Source organism: Procambarus clarkii, chromosome 22 (assembly GCF_040958095.1).
Source record: "Procambarus clarkii isolate CNS0578487 chromosome 22, FALCON_Pclarkii_2.0, whole genome shotgun sequence".
Lineage (NCBI taxonomy): Eukaryota > Metazoa > Arthropoda > Malacostraca > Decapoda > Cambaridae > Procambarus > Procambarus clarkii.
This window is the reverse complement of record NC_091171.1, coordinates 14,297,609-14,320,951: the sequence shown is the minus strand read 5'-3', so window position 1 is coordinate 14,320,951 and position 23,343 is coordinate 14,297,609. Positions and strand designations below refer to the sequence as shown.

Genomic DNA, 23,343 nt, shown 5'->3' with positions numbered 1-23,343 from the left:
GTCCAGCGGCTGGTTTGTCTGAGCTGGCTGCCTTCCCATGCCTTGAAACACTATGGATACCACTTCTCCTCCTAAATTTTTCAAACCAGCCCCTGCTTGCCTTAAACTCTTTCGTATCTGCATCACTCGTTGCAGCGATTTTCTTTAGAAGGTCTTCGTGCAATACCCTGGCTTTCTCACAAATAATGGCCTCCGAAACACTATCACCCCTTAATTCCTTGTCGTGTATCCAAATTAATAACAACTTTTCCACTTCTTCAAGTATTTGTGGCCTTTGTTTCGTTATTGTTCTTACTCCTTTTGCCACTTTAGCACCCATAATCTCATTTTTCTTCTTAAGTATAGTGCATATTGTTGATGTGGCTTTGTTGTACTGCCTACAAAGTTCAACAACACGGGTACCATTCTCATGCTTCCGAATGATCTCTTGTTTCTCCTCTATTGTCATCCTCACATGGGCTTTCTGGCCTTGATCCTTACCACTGGCTTTCTTGGGACCCATGGTGAGATATATAATAACAAATTGTATAGTCAAATGACCAAAAATCCAACAAAACACTGAAAATCCGGGTGAAGAATTGATGTGGGATAGTCACTGGGCGCGAGACAATGGTAAACTGAGGGGCGGAGGGGCGACGATCACCGAACCACCACGTGCTAGGTCGCCCTGAACGCGTATCAACAAACTCGCGTTCCGAGGTAACCCTTGCCTTCCGAGACATATTTTCCGAGGAAATCCTGCTCGTATTCCGAAAAACTCACATACAGGGACACTCGTGTTCCGAGGTACCACTGTACTAGAAAGTGAAGGGACAACGACGTTTTAGTCCTTCCTGGACTATTCTCAAGCCGATTGAGGATGGTCCAGGATGGACCGAAATGTCGTCGTCCTTTCACTTTCTAGTGTGTGGTTTGGTCAACATATTTCAGCCACGTTATTGTGACTCCTCATCTGCATAATTTATTTATTGTTTGATCCCCTTTGGGGATGTACTACTGAAGATAGTACCAGATTGTTAATGAAACAATACGACAGAGGTATATAATCTCACAAGTGAAACTGCTAGATGCAAGGTGTATACATATAGCAAGCTAGCACCCACCACTATGCCACTGCAACCCTGGGTGCAGAGTTCTAATACCTTCCCAACCCAGAACCACTTACTAGGGTTCAACAAACCTCATTTCAACTACCAAGCCCTAAAGTATACTACACAGTACAGGACTAAGAAGTCAACCCATGGGAGGTACTGTACATGAATACATCATGGAAGATAACTCTGGTGATGATCAGGCTTTACAAGCAGCACTATGGAAATATTCCTGAAACCAAGCTGAAGTAGACATAGTAAGCCAAAAACACACAAATAACCTAGCAAACATACTAATAAAAATGTCCTAAGTGTGGGCACCCTGCATACAGCCATGCATTCAAATGATGACTAGAAATGTAACTTAGAATTGAAGAGTGGTTTTGAAGACAACCAAATACCCACAGCAGCACTCAAGACATAACAATAGAAGGTTTACTTAACCCAGTCACGATTAGGTTGCCATCTATTGGCGGCAAAGGAATGTTGTTAAATTCCGAGTTAAATAGATTTTGTTTTGTAATTAATGTGCTACCAAACATTACCTGGAGGGAGCTTGAGTGTTTTATGATTTTTTTTTAATTTTTGGAGGGTGGTTTACCTTGATAGTGGGTTATTTTTGGTGCCACACTGACTCTCCAGTCTTGTAGGGGAAAAAAAAGGCAGGTTTGAAGGGGGAAGGGGGGTCCTTGTCCTCAATGAATAGCTAATACCTGTAGTCATGAAACCTGACGTTCCCAGACTGTTCCTAGCATATCAGTGCTAAGTGCAGGGTGGCTACTGAGGGGGCCACCACAGAAATTAGTTATCTACAAAAATAATAATAAATAAAAGAAACAGCTCATGTTAGCTTACCATACAAGATGTGGTCATCCTCTTTTCAAATTCTTCACGGATATTATTGTACTTTTCAACAAGAGAACGATACTCGTCATGAGCTTTCCGTAATTTGGCTTCAGCTTTTTCCAACTCCTTGGGAGAGGCACCATCTCTACGCACCTTCTCTAGGTCCTAAGAATATAGATCTATGAGTGGAATATTCCATCAGAAAGTATAATGAGTTTATACTTTAAATTTAAACAAAGTTCTCTATTTTACCATACCAAAATACTGTACAGTGTTGTACATGAAAATTTATAAATGCAGTCTGAAACACAATACTTTGATGGTCAAATCAATACAGCCAGAACATAAGTGCAAAAATACCTTTACCGGATGAAAAAATAGTAAACAGAGGTAGTTATTGGTACTAACTTTACTAGTCATTATATTGGAATACCCAGTTTAATAAAGAGGATGTGTTTATGGAAATGCAAGTGATAACTGAATTGGCACCACATAGGATTATTTTAGCCTAGTTCCTACGGAGATAAGCTAACATTGCAGTTTATTACCCAAAACCCATCATTGAATGTAATGAAATGCCAATTTCTGGGTGAGCTCTGGTGGGTTCCTGAAGCTACTATACTGATATAGTGCCAGACTACAAGGTGTAATCAGTCACAGAGTTCTTATTTGGCCTACCGGGATTACGAGCCAGAACCTGGCCCCCCTTAAACATGTGAAGGGACCAGTGGCACATACAAACAATTTTATGTAAATTTACTCATGTCTGCCACCACCAAAGAAAGGCACCCACCACCAAGGTGGGTGCCTTTCCTTGGTGGTGACTAGTCAGCTAAACAAAACAGACCACTGCTTGGTTAGACACAACACTGCAACCTCAAAACAACTAAAACAACTCTCCAACAATTTCAACAAACGATAAAAAAAACTGAAACTAGCACAAGCTAGTTTGCCCCACCTCCAACACCTTGTTTGGGGGGAGAAGGTGGGGAGCAGTTTAGTGTAGGAGGTATGCACAAAGGACCTCTTGAGCCTCTGCCAGGAGGACTCGAGGGGCAGGAAACTTCCAGAAGGACGAAACGAAGAACTGAACAGCAACCAGAAACAAACCCTACCTCTTGACGATTTCAAGGATTAATATCCCTAATGCCCAGTCTCTGACCATGCCTCCTGATTGCTGGTCTGATCAACCAGGCTGTTCGATGTGGCTATTCACAACCTGATGTACGAGTCACAGTCTGGTTGATCAGGTATCCTTTCAATGTACAGTATTTGTAGAGTTCTCTTTTGAACACTGCAAAAGGTTGGCCAGTTATGCCCCATATGTATAGAGGAATGTGCTGAAAAATCTTGGGCCTTAGATGTTGATAGAGTTCTCTCTCAGCATACCTAATGCACCTCTGCTTTTCAGTCGGGCTATTTTGCACGTCCTGACATGTCTTCTAGTTTCGTGTTATTAATGTGTGTAGATTTAAAAACAGTCCTAATATTTTCCTAGTGTAAATTATTATGTATCTCTCCCACCTGCACTATAGGTAATAAAGATTGTTTTTTTAAGTAGTCCCAATAATTTAGATGTTTTATCGAGTGGATTCTAGTGGTAAAAAGATCTTTGCATGCTCTCCAGCTTTGAATTTGGCTGTTCATATCAAGGGAAGAGCCACACCCAAATTGAACTCATACAGGTAGGAGGGGAGAAATGATAGGAAAACCACACCCCTGCAATTAAAGACTCTCAGTAGAAAGCCCCAAAGCCCATGAAGATCAAACAGGACCCAAGGACCTAATTCCAACTCTTCCCTCCCTACCCCACCAAGCCACAGAAGAGGAGCCATCGTCCATGTCCACCGCCCAGGATAGAAAGGAAGAATCCAAGGGAGATGTCTCAGAAGAGGGAGCTCGCTGGAGAGACCCAGAATCCTTGGCAGGATCAGGAGGCTCAACTACCTTCACGCCCGAGTCGGAAGGGGCAAACCCCAGATCCACCCAAGCCACATTTTAAGTTAAACCCTGCCCCAAATCCAAAACCCTCAGACGCTTCAGGCCAGAAGCAGGGGTGGAGGAGAAGAGCGAACCACGCCCAACGGGGAAGGAAGAGAAGGTGAAGACAGAACCACAGTTGAGTTAACTTACACCTCCAAATCAGAAAGAAATGTATATGTTTATCACTCAGAATGTTTGGTAATATGTTTATTGTTTGTGATGTGTCTATAGTGTACAGTGGGGCCTCGACTTACGATGGTAATCCGTTCCCAGAGACGGATTATAAGTCGAAATATCGTAAGTCGAAGCAATTTTTCCCATAAGAAATAAAAAGAATTGAATTAATCCGTTCCCACCCTCCAAAATATTAACTTACAAATACATATTATACTGAATACAATTTTGTTCTCTAACTACAATACAGTACATATGTTTATATCTTACATATGGTACATATCTTACCTTTATGGAGGACTCTTGATGGCGTATGGAAGATGGTGATGACGGGGGAGAAGGAGAGGTGTTACTGTTTGGATGGGGAGTCCCCTTCCATTATAACATCAGGCAGTGATGACTTTTCTGGGATACACTCTCTGACATGCTTTGCCTGCATACCACTAGAACCTGCTTGTGGCTCACAGCTTTAACCCTTAAACTGCGCATGGCGTATATATACGCCCTGAGTAACATGTCCCATGGTGCGCATGGCATATATATACGCCATAGGGTGCCAAGCCTGATTCAAATGGCCCGCGGCTACACGGGGTTCACAGTAGCTTCCTCAGGGCTCTTGTAAACAGATGCCATTTTAAAAAAAAATCATGGGCAATATTCTCAGGTGTGAGAGGCACAGTACTGTTGGAGCAACCAAGGCCGGCGCACGCAGCATAAGCGAACAGCATTGATGTTCAGCTTGTGACCACAGCATCGCCGAAAAATGTCAAAATAAATATATAATTGTTATTATTTAGCGATGACAATATTACAGATGACCAATGACTGTGATATAAATAACCAGGGTTGTGATAATAGCAGGATTGTTGTAATAATTAGCGCTGTGGGAGGAGTGATGCTGAGAGACGGAGGGAGACAGCATCGTTTACTGACTGTGTGGCCACCTGTTATTGTTTGCATTCACCATACCAGGTCAGTGGTTCTCTATGGTGAACACAAATGTAGATACTTATATATAATGTGTGTATTAGTGTAATAACAGCAAAAGGATTATGCTGGGAGGAGCCATATGGGTGACGGAGGTGACGTCGTCTGCACGATTTGTCTAGCTGTTTAGAGGGTGGCCACTATGCTCTTTGGGCGCACTACAAGCTTAGGTGTACAGTTACGGTGCATAAAACATGTAGATACTTACATATAATATGTGTATATAGGGTAATAACACTGCAAAAGGTATTGTTAGGGGAGAAAGTTTAGTGCGTGTGACCTTGAAAGAGTGAGGGAGCCGCCAGCCGCCATCTGTGGTGTATAGCGACGACTCTTAGTGCCTGAACTAACTATATCAGCTTAGCTGTACAGTTGTGGTGAACAAAATATACACATACTTATATATAACGTCTGTATATAGTGTAATAACACCACAACTGGTATTGTTGAGGGAGAAAGTTTAGTGCGTGTGACCTTGAATGAGTGAGGGAGCCGCCAGCCGCCATCTGTGTATAGCAACGACTCCTAGTGCCTGAACTAACTATATCAGCTTAGCTGTACAGTTGTGGTGAACAAAATATACACATACTTATATATAACGTCTGTATATAGTGTAATAACACCACAACTGGTATTGTTGGGGGAGAAAGTTTAGTGCGTGTGTTGAGGGAGTGGCAGCGAGTGGCTGGCTGGTGTGTGGCGGTAACTCCTCGTTGCTTTTCGACTCTCAATACCAACTTAGTGGTTCGTTATGGTGACCAAAACATGGCAATACTTATATATAACCTGTGTATAGAGTGTAATAGCAGCAAAACTATTTGTTTATTGTTTTAAAAACATAATAATTGAATCACTAATATGCACATCATACTTTTGAGTATAGCGATTATTAACCACTTTTATTATATAAATATATTACAATATACACTATTGAATAATATTACAGAGCACCACTTGGTTTCTGAACTTTAGTTATCCAAAACTTCCAGTTTCCCGATTGGGGTTGGGGAGTCATGCTACCCGAACAAAGTTCGGGTAGGAAGGGGTCCGCCAAGCGTCACGCCGGCTTGTGGTGGTGGGTGGGCGGTGGTCCAGTTTGCCCACTGTGACTTCACAGATTCACGGCCTATTATTCCTATTATTTTGAATTGCCATAAGGCTGGAATGTTCATTCTGTGCTTTTGTTTTACATATCTGCACAATCAAGAAACATCTGTGCACCATGTTGGCTCCAAATGCACGCATTGCGTCAGTGATGGCTGACTGGTGGGTGGATGGATGAGGGAGCTTAGGTGGGAGGCAGTATGAATGAGGGGGGGGAGAATCAGTGAGAGAGGGGGAGAGAGAGATGCTAGGAGGGAGGGGGAGGTAGGGAGAGATGCTAAGAGGGAGGGGGAGGTAGGGAGAGATGCTAGGAGGTAGGCAGGAAGGGATGGAAGTAGTGAGAATTAGGGAGGGAAAGGCAGGCTGGCAGGCACAGGCAGGCAGGCACAGGCAGGCAGACAGGCTAGCTTGCAGGCAGGCTGGGAGTGAGTGGTAGTCACGCGGTTGAACCGCGTGACCTTGAGAGATGGGATGTAGGGGGGCGGGTGGTTTGTTGGTGGTGGGGGTGAGACCGGCTCATTCCCGAAGATAAGCCTAACACACACTACCCGTTAGCATGATGGCAGGGAGGGAGGCAGGCTGGCTGGAAATGAAGCAGGCTGGCAGGCTGAGAAGGAGGCAGGCTGGGAAGGAGGCAGGCAGGCAGGAAGCGATATATGGGTGTTGAAGTGAACCGTGAACCACGTGACCTTTGAGAGTGTGTGTGTGTGTATGGGTTTGGGGTGGGGGGAGAGGGGGAGGTGTGTCGGTGGGGGAGGGACTGGCTGACTCCGTAAGCCTAACCACACTCCACAGACCTGTGACCCAGATTTGTTTCTTAAATGTACAGTACATCATCGTATATTTTAGGCAGGATGTGCCTGCAGGCTGGCAGGATGTGCCTGCAGGCTGGCAGGATGTGCCTGCAGGATGTGCCTGCAGGCTGGCAGGCAAGCTGGCAGGCAGGCTGGCAGGATGTTCCTGCAGGCTGGCAGGATGTTCCTGCAGGCTGGCAGGATGTTTCTGCAGGCTGGCAGGATGTTTCTGCAGGCTGGCAGGATGTTTCTGCAGGCTGGCAGGATGTGCCTGCAGGCTGGCAGGCAGGCTGGCAGGCAGGCTGGCAGGATGTGCCTGCAGGCTGGCAGGCAGGCTGGCAGGATGTGCCTGCAGGCTGGCAGGCAGGCTGGCAGGATGTGCCTGCAGGCTGGGAGGATGTTTCTGCAGGCTGGCAGGATGTGCCTGCAGGCTGGCAGGCAGGCTGGCAGGATGTTCCTGCAGGCTGGCAGGATGTGCCTGCAGGCTGGCAGGATGTGCCTGCAGGCTGGCAGGATGTGCCTGCAGGCTGGCAGGATGTGCCTGCAGGCTGGCAGGATGTGCCTGCAGGCTGGCAGGCAAGCTGGCAGGATGTTCCTGCAGGCTGGCAGGATGTGCCTACAGGCTGGCAGGCAGGCTGGCAGGATGTTTCTGCAGGCTGGCAGGATGTGCCTGCAGGCTGGCAGGCAGGCTGGCAGGATGTGCCTGCAGGCTGGCAGGATGTTCCTGCAGGCTGGCAGGATGTTCCTGCAGGCTGGCAGAATGTGCCTGCAGGCTGGCAGGATGTGCCTGCAGGCTGGCAAGATGTGCCTGCAGGCTGGCAGGATGTGCCTGCAGGCTGGCAGGAAACATCCAGAGGATGTTTGCCAGACGTCTTAATAATCAGTTAGGAACAATTAAGGACTTTTATAAAGCGGATCAGGACTTCACTTATTGGTGAGTACAAACAAAACACGGTCGCATTTACGCCATGAACCTGTCGATTGTTTCCCCTAGAGTTTTTTTCGTAAATTTTTCGGAAAAATTTCTTTTTACATTTCTAGTTTATTTTTCCCCCTCTATTTCTCGTATACGAACTTACATGTTAACCGACGGGTCTCGTCCCCAAGGGGTTCGGAAACCAAGTGGTGCTCTGTACTGCAAAAAAACTAAGAAAAAATCAATCGGAGACATTGAAACAATTAGGTAATATCTTTGTGGCAACTCCCATCTGTCAACGCGGGTGACGCTGACTGGGTCTGACGACCGCTCTGTCAACGCCCACTTTTTGCCAGACTTCCTCGGTCAATTGCGCCCAAAATATGTCACCTACGATTTTTTTTTTATTTTTTCCGTGCTCAGGGGACACAAATTAACATGTTTAGAAGACGAAAAAAAATTTTTGAATTTTTTTTTTTCTTGCGCACAGGGGTGGAAATGTCCCAAGGACCCCTGAGCAGTGTAAGGGTTAAAGATCTCTGATCGTTGCTCCTCGAGCGACACGAATCCTCTGAAGCGAATGCCACACCGCCACAAACTCCCGCGCCATGCTTTGAGCTCGACGGAAGGACGGACTCCACCGACCCTGGCCGGCCTGGTGAGCACTTGTCACAAAACCGCAGCCAAGAGACGAGGCATCCGTGAACACATCGAGCGAGGGCTCTGGGAGGCGCCACGGCACAGAACCCTGAAATACCCGGAGATGAAGCCGGCTACGCAGCAGCCGAAGCAAGGCTCTCAGGACCTGAACCCAGCAATCATGAGAGCAGCGGAAGGGACGACCCCGAAGAAACCAGAACATCTGCCGAAGCTAGATCTGACCTGATGGGTAGACCAGCATGGCGAAGTTCAGGTTCCCGCACAGCTGCTCAAACAACCGACGTGTGACCCAGGTGCCCTCCATAAACAGCCGGAGATGGGACAGTAGCCGCAACAGCATCGCAGAAGGGAGAGACAAGGAAGCGGTTCAAGAGTCCCACACAAGACCCAGCCAAGTCCGAACCTGAGAGGGGAACCAAATGGGACTTCCTCCAGTTCACCAAGAACTCGAACCCGGCGAGCTGGGAAAGAACCAAATCCCTTGCGAGCAGACACATGGACTGTCTGGGAGCCCACACCAGCCAGTCATCGAGGTAAGCCAGAACCCCAACCCTAACAGACGCAAACAGGTCACCACGACCCGGGTAAGGCGTGTGAACACTCGAGGTGCCAGATTCAAGCCGAACAGAAGGCAACAAAAGCAGTAAGCTTGCCGCCCCACTACAAAACCGAACCAGTCCCTGAACCCCGGATGAATTGGGACGTGCCAATATGCGTCCCGTAGGTCCAGAGACACCATCCAGGCACCCGGCGCCAAAAACAGCCGGACCCGAGACAGAATGGTCATCCGAAAGGAGGGATAAAAGACCCAGGGATTCAGACAAAACAAGTCCAGTATGAATCGCAGATCCCATAGTCCCGTTTCAGAATTGAAAACAGGCGGGAAACCCACCTGAGGGACGTTGTCGTTTCAACCACACCCAAGCAAACCCACTCCCGGATGACCGAACAGAGAACAGGAGAAGAGGCCTGCCCTGCTAGCCCCGATTCCCCCGAAGGGGGAGGAGCGACCCAACGCCACCGCAGGCCGGAGGAAACGACCCGAAATGGCCACGAATCGTGGGACCAATCGTGGGACCAGGCAGAAGCAAACAGCGCGAGACACCCCTCTATCACCCCGTCAACCAGGCGACCCGCGAAAGGACCGACGACCCCTACGAGAGCCCGACTGACTCTCAGAGCGATCACTGCTCCAACCAGACGCCGATGGCTCCAGAGAACATGCCGGCCCTGAATCTGGCACTATTGGCTTACGACAACCGAAGGAACCTCGAGACTTGGCCCGATCTTTCCCGGCAGGACCACCACGGCACCCCCGGAGAACCAACATGTCCGACATAGGCCGGCAACTAGACGAAGCCGCTTGCAGAAAATGCACCCCCGCAGACTCTGCAAACAGCAACAGACAAAAAACCAGCGTTGAATGTAATGAAACGCCATTTTCTGGGTGAGACCCGGAGGCTCCCCAGAGCTATACCAGGCTGATATGCTAATGTCAGACTTTGGCATCAGTCATGTGTAATCATGTGTATGGATTTCTTAGGGTTTACCGGGAACCACGGCCAGAACCTGGCCCCCCCTCAGAGAGGCAAGGGGAGCAATGGCCTATAGAAACCCCCGTGTGGTTGGAAGCATTCTATGTCTGCCATCGACCGGGTCAAACATCCAGAAAGGTAAGCATCCCAAAACAAACCCCTATTCTGGTAAAAATTGCTACCAAAAGCCGAACTAGTGGATAGAACCCCCAACAAAAAACAGGCAAACAAGTATGACGTCACACGTCACTGTCTGCGCAGCTCCCCCCTCCCCGGGAGAGGGAAGGAGGAGCCCCCAGACCGAACCTTCGGGAACACAGAAGCAAGCACAAACGACGAAGGCACCAAAAAATCCAGTCGCACCCGAGACCAAAAGGCATGCAGAACCCCAAGAGGGCAACATGACGGGGAAGTCCCATCCCAAGTCAAAAGGGGTGAATAACGGAAAAGAGCACCTACCGACAGGACGGAACCAACGGGCGTAAGGGACAAGGAACCGAGCACGGGGAAGGGCCGACGCCCAATAACTCGTGCGGAGAGTGGGGAAGGAAAAACCCCACTCCGCGCAACCGCAAACCCCCCAAGGGGTGAAAAAAAAAAAACGGAGGGTTCCAATGGGGCCAGAGGCCCCCTAAGTCGGCCCTTCCCCAGCCCCGGGAACCCACATGGCACGCCCCGGGACCGAGCCGTCTCCCCAAAGCCCCAGCCTCAAGAAAAACCTGGGTAGCCGTGAAACACACAAAAGAAGGGAGCCCACTGGCAGACTCATACAACACTGTTGGAGGAACAGGCTCGAATGCCCCCGTCGCTACCCCGGAAGGGGAATTCCCCGAGACCAACCGAGTCTCAAAACCATGGAAGCCCCACCCCAACCCCGAACCTACAGACGGTAAAGACCCGGATGCAGGGAGGAAGGGGGAGGGGGACCCGACAAGACCACCAACCAAAAAGGGGCAGCCTCGGGGCTTCCGGGGAGCAAACAACCTAGTGCGTTGGCACTGAAACTTAACGTGCAACCCCTGTGCTGCCTGCACCCACTTAGTCAGCAGAAGGCTGGGTAACCGAGCCACAGCAAGCAACGAAACTCGTAGGACCCCGGGCCGAAGGTGTCACCGACCCCACAGGCAGCTGACGGAGGCAAAACAGCGAGTGTCACCCTGAGACAAGGGGACAGAGCAACCCTCAAACTCGCGCAAAGCGAGGGGGCGGAACTCCGGGCCCACATCCATCGGGTCCACGCTCCGCCTAGGGGTTTCCCAGGGTCCCAAGCGTTTACTATAAGAGGACTCGTGCTCAGGTAATCTCAGGCAGGGTACTGCTAACCGGCGCCCATGTCTACCAAACAACCTTCTAAGAACTGAACCCCCAGGACTTATACACTCACGGGGACCAATCAGGGGCAACTACTGGAAGGAAAGGAATCCAGTACAAAGGGGACAATAACCAAAGGCAGACCCCCCTCCCCACCAGGTAGACAAACAAAAAGAAAAAAGAAAACCCCCCACAAGAGGACATCGTACCCAGGCGGAACAGAGCCGGCCACTATGATTGGTGAAAACAAGCTGCGCAGTACCCTGCGCCCCCTACCAGTGCAAACTGCCCCTTACCCTAAGGCGAACAAGGGAGACAGAATCCCCATCACACAAAGTGCGGCTGAAAACCAAAAAGTAGACGGCCTAGCAGAAGCAGGACCCAAGGAACTCGTAGAAGGTAACCCCAAGCTCCAAGGGCAGTACTTACAGGGACCCTAGGGAAGGCAACCCTAGGCGCATGCAGCCCGAGTACTGGAGACTCACTCCCAGCTTTCACACCACCTAGAAAACAGACACCACACTCTAGGCACAGTGCTGAAACAACCCTGGAGCCGGAGCACATAACCCGTGCCTTTAGCACGGGTTGAACTAATGGGTGGATAGCCGGCGTGAGAGGTCTGGGGCTGTGAGGCACGGTGACGTGTGACATCATACTTGTTTGCTTGTTTTCTATTGGAGAGTTCTATCCACTAGTTTGGCTTTTGGTAGCAATTTTTACCAGAATAGGGGTTTGTTTTGGGATGCTTACCTTTCTGGATGTTTGACCCGGTAGATGGCAGACATAGAATGCTTCCAACCACACGGGGGTTTCTATAGGCCATTATTCCCCTTGCCTCTCTGAGGGGGCCAGGTTCTGTCCATGGTCCCTGGTAGGCCATAAGAACTCCATACACACGACTGATGCCAAAGTCTAACATTAGCATATCAGCCTGGTATAGCTCCGGGGAGCCGAAGGGGCTCCCCCCAGAAAAGGCTCCCCCCCCCCCCCAGAAAGGGGACAAAAATCTAAGAGCCAGGGCACAAGCCGATTCCAAAGAGTGGACGAGCACCGCCTGTCGGCACGCGAGGAGAGAAGCAAAGAACAGGGAGACCGCCTCCCTCAGAATCAGCACAAACAACTTCAACAAGGCACCCAACGCCCGAGCTGCCGAAGCAAACACACCGGACATCGCTCCAGATCCCAGTTTCTGCATATCCTCGCTGAGCCAGTCCAAAGACAGCTCCAGCAGAGAAAAGAAACGCAAGATTGAAGCCTCGGCCACCAGGGACACCGAAAGGGAGGGAACCTGCGCCTGAAGCTGCATCTGACCGACATCACCAAGAAGTACAGGGGCGAACAAGCACGCACTGAGGTGCTCAAATTCGCTCCCTAGGTAAACCTGAACAACTGTAGTCACTTCCCACCATTCAAGCGCACGGGTCCGACAGAATGCCCCCAAAAAAAGAAAGGGCAGACCGCCAACCAGAAAGACTCCGGCACCTCGTAACGCATCCAGAAAGAAAACGAGGGCCCAAACTCAAAAGGAGGAGGAGGATCCATTACCGAAGCGTAATCCGTGTCTCGCAAGAGGTAAGTCGCAAGGGCTTCCCGTGCCACCTTTAATGTGATGTGGGAAGCCGAAAATCTCTGGAAGGAGGGAACCGAGGAACCCAAGGGAACCCGGAACCGAACCCGGGGAGGAGTCGCATCCATATCAAACTCGTACAGGAAGGGGAGATAGGAAAACCCCTCCCCCCTGTAACAAAAAGCCACGCACCGAGGGTACCAACACCCAAGCGGGGTCAATCGGGGCCCAAGCACCCCAAGTCAACTCCTCCCCAGCCCCAGGAACCTCCACGTCATGACCCGGGGCCGAGCTGTCCTCCAAACCCTCTGCCTCCAGAAAAAAAGCAGAGTCTGCCGGAAAAGCCAGAATGTAAGGGGGCCCACTGGCATGGCGGAGGCAAAGACGGCGAGTGTCACCCTGAGTCAAGGGGACAGAGCAACCTTCAAACTCGTACAAAGAGTGGTGGGATTCTGAGGTCTCGTCCATCGGACCTCTGAGCTCCTAAAGGGGTTTCCAGGGCCCTTAGGCTGACTGCTAAGGAAAGCCCAGGTGAAGTACTGCTAACCAGCTGCACAGTACCTCGTGCCGCAGCCAGCAATAAAACTACCTCCTACCCAAGAAAAAAACAGGAGCAAAAACCACCCCAGCTGAACCCCAAGGACGGAGAATCACCGAGCAGCAACAGAACCACGTGGAGGTAGTTCCCGAACGGCTCAGGGAAGATAACCCTGAAGCCGCAAGAGCAGTACTGTACTTACAGGGCATCTAGGGAAGGTGGCACTAGGTGCATGCAGCCCCAGCACTCTTGTATTACTCCTGGCTCGCATGATACTAAAACTGAACAACACCGCACTGCAGCACTGCTCAAAGGATGGAGCCTAAGTCAATCAACCGATCGCTCTCACAACAGCCTGTGAACTGAGGAGAGTTGCCGGCATGGAGGTCTAGGACCTCCCCGTCCCCCTCCCGGGGAGGGGGGGGTTGTGTAGACAGATGTGTGGCATTTGTGGTGACATCATACTTGTTTCCTTAGTTTTGACTGGGGAGTTCTGTTGCTAGTTTGGCTTTCGGTTTGCAAATTCTTTGATCAGCAGTAGTTTGTTTTTGAACTCCTACCTTTCTGGGTGCCTGACCTGGAAGATGGCAGACAAAGACTGTTTCCAATTACATGGGGGGTGTCTTTAGGTCATTGCTCCTCATGCCTCTGTATAGCTCTGGGGAGCCGAAGGGGCCCTCCACAGGAAAAAATTTGATGCTTTGCAACATTACAACAGTCACCCCCTTTACATCCCAGCACACTGTCATTAAAAAGGTTAAAACAATGGCCTGCTACAACTTGATTTGGATGACACTTTTCAGCAAAACTTTGCAATTCTTCCCATACTGCACACACATTTTCTTAATAAATGAGGAAGGGACATCCTCTACTCTACATCAACAACCCTTATACCATTTTCATGTTTACGAATGATCTCTTGTTTTTCCTCTATGGTCATCCTCACATGTGTTTTCTTAGGTTGAACCTTACCACTGACTTTCTTGGGACCCATGGCGAGATATATAATTACTTTTATATTAAAAAAAAAAAAAAAAAAAAAAATGAAATTCTTTACAAGCACAATCGTCACTAAGCGGGCGATTCTGGTAACAGAGGCGGGGTTGGCCGTGCCACCAGGAACACACGCTCAGTCGACCCAAAGAAAGTATCAACAAAGTTGCTAGTCAAGGCAAAGGTATGTAATTAACTAATTAAGGTCTTCTCTGCTACCATTTTTGTAGACTGGAACTATGTTTGCCACTTTCCATATATCTGTTAAGATTCCTGTACAATACACCAACGTTGAATGTAATGAAATGCCATTTTCTAGGCGAGACCCAGAGGCTTCCCTGGAGCTAACCAGGCTGATATGAATGTATTAGACCCATGGCATCCGTCAGTGCACATAGAGTTCAAGGCCTACCGGGGACCACGAGCCAGAACCTGCCCCCCCCCCCCCATCAGAGAGGCACAATGAGCAATGGCCTATAGAACCCCCCCCTTCCCCATGTGGTTGAAAGCATTATATGTCTGCCATCGACCTGGTCAGGCACCAGAAAGGTATGCGCCCGAAAACAAACCATTATTCTGGTTAAAATATTGCTACCGAAAGCCGAACTAATGGACAGAACTCCCCAAATAAAAACGAGCAAATAGGCATGACATCACCACGTCACCGCACCACCGTCTGCATGGTTTCCCCCTCCCCGGGAGGGGAAAGAGGGAGTCCCAGACTCCCACACTGGCTATCCAAACCTCAGTTCTGAGGCTGGATGTCAAATTATGGGAAAAAATGCCAACCAGAGGAAGGAAGGGTTGCTGGGGAGCCACCCTGTCTCACCCAGAAAATGGCGTTTCATTACATTCAACGCTGGTTTTCTGTGTTATCTTGAGGTTATCTTGAGATGATTTCGGGGCTTTTTTTTTAGTGTTCCCGCGGCCCGGTCCTCGACCAGGCCTCCACCCCCAGGAAGCAGCCCGTGACAGCTGACTAACACCCAGGTACCTATTTTACTGCTAGGTAACAGGGGCATAGGGTGAAAGAAACTCTGCCCATTGTTTCTCGCCGGCGCCTGGGATCGAACCCAGGACCACAGGATCACAAGTCCAGCGTGCTGTCCGCTCGGCCGACCGGCTCCCTGTGTGAGGCTGGATGTCAAAATACGCGAAAAAAACGCCAACCAGAGAAAGGGAGGGGTTGCCGAGGAGCCTCCGTGTCTCGCTCAGAAAATGGCATTTCATTACATTCAATGCTGGTTTTCTGGCGGATGCCCTGTCGGCGCCCCCGAGCTACTTACCCAAAGACAACCCAAGAGGGACTAACCAGGAAAGTGGTCGCCACTCGCTCCTCAATGCAAACTCGAGCCAACAGGCTGCACCCGCACGACATCTAAAAGAACACGGACCTGAATGACAGCCCTAGACATGACACCAAAGACGTCAGCCAATGCAGCAACATACGAACGTTGTGGACACAAGGATAGACCGCAGGTTGGCTGGACCGAATTACCCTGAGGACGACCTGGGAGACCCAAATCCTGGAACAGGGAAGAAGGGAAACCGAGTCAACCAAAAGCAAGTACCTGGCCACCAATGCCCTGGCGCGTAGGTAATGGCAGAGAGCCACAACTGGACACAACACATGACGTACCTCTGGCCTAATCAACCAATCAGCAACAACCCAAGGGCCCTTCCAGAAAGCAGCAGTCACATTCTTTGCCAGAAAAGGAGGAGACAGCTGCAAACAAACAAACCTACCACCAGGACCAAAAGAGCAGAAACCACTGTATCGGAGAAGAGCATGAAGCTCCCCAACCCGACCCCCAGAGGCCAACGCCAAAAAGGAAAGAGCCTTCGCCAAACAATCCTGAACCGAAGGAGCCACTACAAACCCAGGAGGAGAAAGAAGAGCACCCGGTCCAACAACTAGGACGGCTCAGGCAGCGCATGAGCAGGCCAGAGGTGAAACAACGCACGAGACAGCTTGCGGAACGGTGCAGAGTAACATCAAAGCCGAACACAAACTGCAGCGGTTCCGCCAGCACCGCACGATACGAGACGACAATATGACATAAGATGACACGGTCCTGGAAAACCTACGAAAGGAAGGACAAGACAACCTTTTCAGAGACAGAAGTAAACCTACGAAGTGATAAGAAATAATGGAAGGACTGCCAGGAACTTCATACTGCTGTCGAGATGAAGCACACAGGTGGGACACCAACAAAATCACCTGCTCACCATACAAGTGGTGATAGACCCACGTCAGAAGACCAGACACGAAGACTGGAGAAGATCAAAACAGCTACGTAACGGACTGGTCCGATCTGCTGAAAGAGGCAAAGCCTAGGATCTGGAGCCACAGTGTAACCAGTAGGAAGAGTCACATGGAATCCCACCTTGACCAGTACCGCCTGAAGGCAACGACCCCGACAGCCTCGCAGTTGGGGAAGGGCGCCACATATATCGGAAGATGCCGCGACCATTGCCAGCTCGATTCAGCCTCAGAACTGGGGTCTGGGGCTCCCACTTCCACTCCCAGGGAGGGGGTAGCTGTGCAGATGGCAGCACGGTGATGTGGTGACATCATACTCGTTTGCTCATTTTCATTTGGGGAGTTCTGTCCACTAGTTCGGCTTTCGGTAGCAAAATTTTAACCAGAATAGGGGTTTGTTTTGGGGTGCTTACCTTTCTGGGTGCCTGACCCGGTCGATGGCAGACATAAAATGCCTCCAACCACATGGGGGGTTTTATAGGCCATTGCTCCTCATGCCTATCTGAGGGGGGCCAGGTTCTGGCTCGTGGTCCCCGGTAGGCCTAGAACTCCATGTGCATTGACTGATGTGAGGGTCTAATACATTCTTATCAGCCCGGTTAGCTCTGGGGAGCCGACGGGGCTCCCACCAGAAAAATGCCTAAAAATCAATTGAAGTGGAATGCTCAGCTCATATGAGCATTCTCTCAGAACCCATTCTCTTAGATGAGCAGTTGGTCCAGACTCCATATGGACCAACTGCTTTGCTTCTACCTAGTTTCTTGATCATTTTTCCACTTCCTCTCAAGACACCTCTATGTACCCTATGTTGTTCTCTGTAATCCAGCCACTCCTCTTATTTTGGTAGTACGTACTTATAGTAACGAAGAGGACCACAATATATATACCAATGAACAACGAAATTACAAAGTAGAAATTGGCACTACTGTATTGAGTTGGACAAACCGGAACACTATTTTTTTACTTGTGTTGCAAAGACAGACTAAACTAACCTAACCTTCCTAGGCCTAATATACAATATCTGAGGCCTATATAGTACATGTGTGTGCTATATTAGGTCTAGGAATATTTAAGTTTGTTTTTTTGCTTAATTTTTTTTTAAAGAATTCTTACTAGTCAGTATACTGTACTACTATCTAAAAACTCAGTATGTACGAATTCGTAACTACTAATGATCGTCACAATAAATGCTATCTAAACAGGATAATGGGTTGCTGTAATATGTCCTGTTATTTTTTTATAAACCTATTCTCATTTTTCCTTAACACTTTCGCCCGGGCATGACGCAGCATTGTGTCATCCGTTTACTGTCGGTAATACCGGGGATGACGCAGCATTGCGTCATCCACTTTAAATAATCGCCAAAAATCAGGTTTTTATCCGATTTTTTTGGGACTGGTTTTAAAATGCGCGCCGATGTCTTCCCATTTTCTTTGTTGAGCCTCGTGGCCCTCAGGCGGCTTGGCACATGCCGTGGGCCCATTGTTTTCGCTCCACTGTTGTGACCAATGTTGCCTCCCCTCGCATCTCAAAAGTGTGAACATTTCGGCTATTTTCCGTGGTTATATTTCTTACTGCGGCTTTAGAAACTATCTACGCTTACTCCACGATGGATAGTGATCATGAACAAGGCCCTTCCAGGAAGAAAATTGCGAAAGAAAGGCTTGAAAAGGGCGGGAATTGGGAGTGTAGCTGGAAGGCGGCTGAGCACTCACTAGCGGCTAACGCATGGCCCGTCTTCAACTCGTCGGCGGTTGGAGCGTGACCAGGTTTTTTATTTTATATGCTAATGTTCCTCTAGAGAATTCTATTGCGAATCCATTGAGACCAAAATGAAAGACCTAGGATAAAAATTGAGGTGACCAGAGTGAAAATAGTGAAAACATTTTATCGCGTTTGCGCGCTCCTGGGTAACTCGTTCGCACTTTCTCTGTTTGCTGCGGGTAATTAGCCGGGCTTTTGGAGTTTATATGCATTCAGTGCTGTAGAGAATTCTATTGCGAACACAATGATACCAAATTTAATCTCGTAGGACGAGAATTAAGGTGACAAAGTTGAAGAGAGTACGTATACACTTTTCAGAATTTACGCGCGCTCCCGTGACACCCTGGGTCCCATATCGCACAGTTGAGGGGTGGCGAGCGGGGTGCGCCAAAGTGTTAAGCTCTTAATCTTTGCATTCATGGAAGTCTCATGATATATCCCCTGCAAATAGAATAGACCTGCTGTACTTTTACTATACGTATGTGCAGAATAACCCAATTGAAGAGCAGAGGTGCAACAGGTATTCTGAGAGAGAACTCTATCAACATCAGAGGCCCGAGACTGTTCAACATGCTTCCGCTACACATAAGGGGCATAACTGGCCGACCCCTCACAGTGTTCAAGAGAAAACTTGACAAACATCTCCAAAGGATACCTGATCAACCATGCTGTGACTTATACGTCAGGCTGCGAGCAGCTGCGTCCAACAGCCTGGTTGACCAGTCCAGCAACGAGGAAGCCTGGTCGACGACCGGGCCGTGGGGTCCCTGAGCCCCGGAATGACCTCAAGGTAAGGTACTGTACAAAGGAACTTAGGTTTTCGAATGCCCCTCTTTCTGAATTTGTCTGTTTTTGAGCTCAATTTCATCATAAAATTTGACTCGGTATTCAAGGTTTGCCTCACTTCTCGAGGGTTTTGATACACATATGGGTCGACTGAGAGCGTGGTTCTGGTAGCGCGGGCGAGGCATGCCTCAGTTTACCAGTGTGTCCCACCTAATGACGACCGTGCTTGAAGTCTTTGTGGGAAATTTCATTGTTTTTCTGCTTTTTTGGTTTCTGAACATAAAAGTTCTTATTATATATCCCGCCATGGGTGATATATATGTGATGTTTCAATACAGACAAGTGTTAAAATGTAGGGAAAAACAAGTGTCTATAGACAGATTCTTAGTAAGACAAGCAAACAGTGAGCCACAAACAGGTCCTAGTGGTATGCCTGCAAAATGTAGGAGAGAGAGTACCCCCATAAATGATATCACTGCCTGATGTTATAATGGAAGGGGACTCCCCTTCAAAACACTAACACCTCTCCTCCTCCACCACTTCACACCGTCTTCCATACGTCAACAAGAGTCCTCAATAAAGATATACTTGTACATATGTATTGTAGTGCAAAATATGAGTAGTATTATGTATAAAATATATTATTAAGTAAATATTTTTGTGTACGTGGAACAGATTAATTCAATTTACATTATTTCTTTTGGAAAAATCTGTTTCAGTTTTCAAATTTTTGGTTGTCGAACCATCAATGGGAACAGATAAAATTCATAAACGAAGGCACCACATACACTGTATTATATATTGAAACATGCAGACTCATAATATCTACTAACCTGGCATCTTTGACTGTAAGTTTCTCGGGCCTTCTGAGCTAGTCCGCCTGTAGTTTGAATACTTTTCACAATTTCCTCTGTCTGGCTCTCTTCATCTTTTACCTGTTGAAAATTAAAAAAAAAAAAACTGGAGTGAATATAACGAAATGCCAATTTCTAGGTGAGCCCCCGTGGCTCTGCGAAGCTCTCTTGCTGAGCTTGACCCTTACTACCGGATCGCATCAGCTGTGAAGTTCAGAAGTTCAGTTCAGTCTACCAAGGACCAGAGCCAGAACCTGGCCTCTTCAAAGAATTGCAGAGAGCAGGTGACAATCTGCCACCTCCTAAGGCAAGATACCTAGAAAGTCAGCTAACCAATATAGACCACTGAAGTGTTCAAAGAGACCGAAGCCTCACAACCCATAGCACGAACTCCCCCAACAATGTAAACAAACCATCAAAAATTTCTCAAAGCAAGTGTGCGCTTGCTTGCCCCACCCCTCTTACTCATTTAGGAAAGATAGGGGGCTCAGGGTTCATGTTGACCACTGGCTGAAGCCCACAGTTCCAGAGCAGATGAATGTAGACCACCACCAACTGACAACTTGGAAGGTAGGGGAAGAATCAGGGAACCACTGGGGCTGACCCACAAAATGGTGTTTCATTATATTCAATGCTGGTTTACTGGGGGGGGGGGGTGGAGAGTCCCCCCTCGTGGCTCCCTGAAGCTAACTATCAATGAAGAAGGAAAACAGGGACAAACCAGGAAGGATGAAACTAAGGAATAAGGATTGACCGACATACTATCCACCAAGACAACTGGTGGCATGAAAATAGCGACCAAAAGCCGCCACCAAGCACTGCACATGGTGCACCCCCAGGCAAACCAACAAAGCAACGACAAACCTAGGACCCCTCCGGAAGCTGGCTGACTCATTCTCCACTAGAAAAGGGGCAGGTTGCCAACGATCAAAATGCCTACCAGGGACACCCCCCCCCCCCAAAAATACACCTCCGGAGAAGCATAAAGCTTCAGACACTACAACTGGAAGTAAGGGCCAATAAAAATAGAGTTATCGAAAAAGAATCCTGGACCAAAGGGGGGATACTGTAAACCTAGAAGAAAAGCGAGAACGCAGTCCAAAGACCAAGCGGGATCAAGTGGCACATAATCAGGCCAGAGGTGGAAACATGTATGAGAAAGCTTACAAAATGGCCCTAAAGACATATGAACACCAAACACAAGCAACAGTGGCTCCATCAGCACCACATAATAAAAGGCAACAGCATTCAGAATTAAGTTCCAACCAAGAAACAACCAAGAATGAAAGAATTACATGCTCATGACTTCAAAGAGAAAGGAAGTAGCAAACAGTATGCCACGAAACCTGAGAAGAAAACTGCAGGTGGGTGGTGTCCCACCTACTGCTACGGAGAAGAAAACTGCAGGTGGGTGGTGTCCCACCTACTGCTGCAGAGAAGAAAACAGCAGGTGGGTGGTGTCCCACCTACTGCTACTGAGAAGAAAACTGCAGGTGGGTGGTGTCCCACCTACTGCTACCAAGAAGAAAACTGCAGGTGGGCAATGTCCCACCTACTGCTACCAAGAAGAAAATTGCAGGTGGGCGGTGTCCCACCTACTGCCACCGAAAAGAAAACTGCAGGTAGGACATCATCAAATCAGCTCACCGTAGAGACAGTTATCTTGAGAAGGTTATCTTGATATGATAATGGGGCTTAGCGTGCCTGCGGCCAAGTCCTTAACCAGGCCTCCTTTTTCTTACACATCCATTACATTCAGGGCCTCGTAGCCTGGTGGCTAGCGCGCAGGATTCGTAATTCTGTGGCGCGGGTTCGATTCCCGCACGAGGCAGAAGCAAATGGGCAAAGTTTCTTTCACCCTGAATGCCCCTGTTACCTAGCAGTAAATAGGTACCTGGGAGTTGGTCAGCTGTCACGGGCTGCTTCCTGGGGGTGGAGGCCTGGTCGAGGACCGGGCCGCGGGGACACTAAAAAGCCCCGAAATCATCTCAAGATAACCTCCCCAGGAAGCAACCCGAAGCAGCTATCTAACTACCAGATACTTATTTATGGCTAGGTGAACAGGTACATCAGGGTGAAAGAAACTCTGCCCATTTATTTCCGCCTCCACCAGAGTTCGAACCCAGAACCTCAGTACTATGAATCAGAAGCACTGTCCACTCAGCTGTCAGGCTTGGGCCCAAGGTGATGCATCTTTATGGTGATAAAGATGCATCAGAAACAGCAGATGCAAATTAGCAGAAGTCAAACCAGTTAGGTACGTCACTAGGATTATCTTCTGAAAAAGGCGGAGCCATGGAAAACCGCCGGTTTTGAACACCGAGCAAGTAGCGGCTCAAACCAAGGCTCAGCCAGCCACCAAGAAGCCTTTCATTGGTTGGACTCCAATCTGGCCAAGACCCAGAACAACAGTTGGACCAGGAAATAGAGGTACAGAAACTCCCACATGCGACCAATCCAGCTGAAAGGCATGCACAGCAAGGGCCTCGCAATTGGGGAACAGAGCTGCATAATGTCTGAGGTACATAGTTTCCATTTTCCCACATTCATCTAGCAATAATTGAGGACCTTGTTGAAAGCCAATTGACAGATTGTGTTCCAAGGAAAACGAAAGATTACGACAATATAAACCGTGGCATGGATATCGCTATGCTGGCTAACATAAGTCTGAAGTTATCTTGTTCTGTACCCACATGGAAAAATAGGCCAATGCCATCAATACATCTCTCATATTCAATATTCATTTTGGAACTGTTTTACTTGAATGGCTATTTAACTATTATCATTCCTGTGAAACTATTAAAAATCTTCCTTGATTGTTAAGTTAATAAATAGATATAAAAACTTACCCCTTTATGTTTTTTGTGTAGATCATCATTATACTTGACTACCTCCTTAACCAAGTCCTGTACACGTTGGACGGTATGTGAGTGTATACTGGACAACTTTTCAGACGACTGGCGCAGCACAACAAAAATTGGTGCACAAGTACCTTTTTCAGTATTAGTGCTGGCTTTGTTTGCAAGCTTTACCAGACTCTTGGAGTAAGTCTCATCAATCGACCATCTGAAAAAGTACATTATTATAACATTGCATGAACGAACTAGTACTTTACAGCATTAAGATATCCCAGAAAACTTGATGCATACCGACTGTGGAAATTAACACTTTAGTGCG

The 23,343-nt window shown here is 48.4% G+C and overlaps 1 protein-coding gene across 12 annotated transcripts in view; it reads right to left on the bottom strand.

The window, feature by feature from the left end:
* Window positions 1-23,343, bottom strand: part of LOC123757546 (F-BAR domain only protein 2) — a 375,820-nt gene that overhangs the window by 326,546 nt on the left and 25,931 nt on the right. For all 12 annotated transcript variants that reach the window (XR_011229389.1, XR_011229388.1, XR_011229387.1 and 9 more), the window contains exons 3-5: window positions 23,016-23,232; window positions 20,146-20,247; window positions 1,947-2,102 (exon numbers count right to left, since the gene is read on the bottom strand). Coding sequence is in view for 9 of the 12 variants with exons in the window: in XM_069329477.1 (XP_069185578.1) it covers window positions 1,947-2,102; window positions 20,146-20,247; window positions 23,016-23,232 (475 nt within the window). In the remaining 3 variants the exon portion in view is untranslated. The remainder of the gene's footprint in view (window positions 1-1,946; window positions 2,103-20,145; window positions 20,248-23,015; window positions 23,233-23,343) is intronic.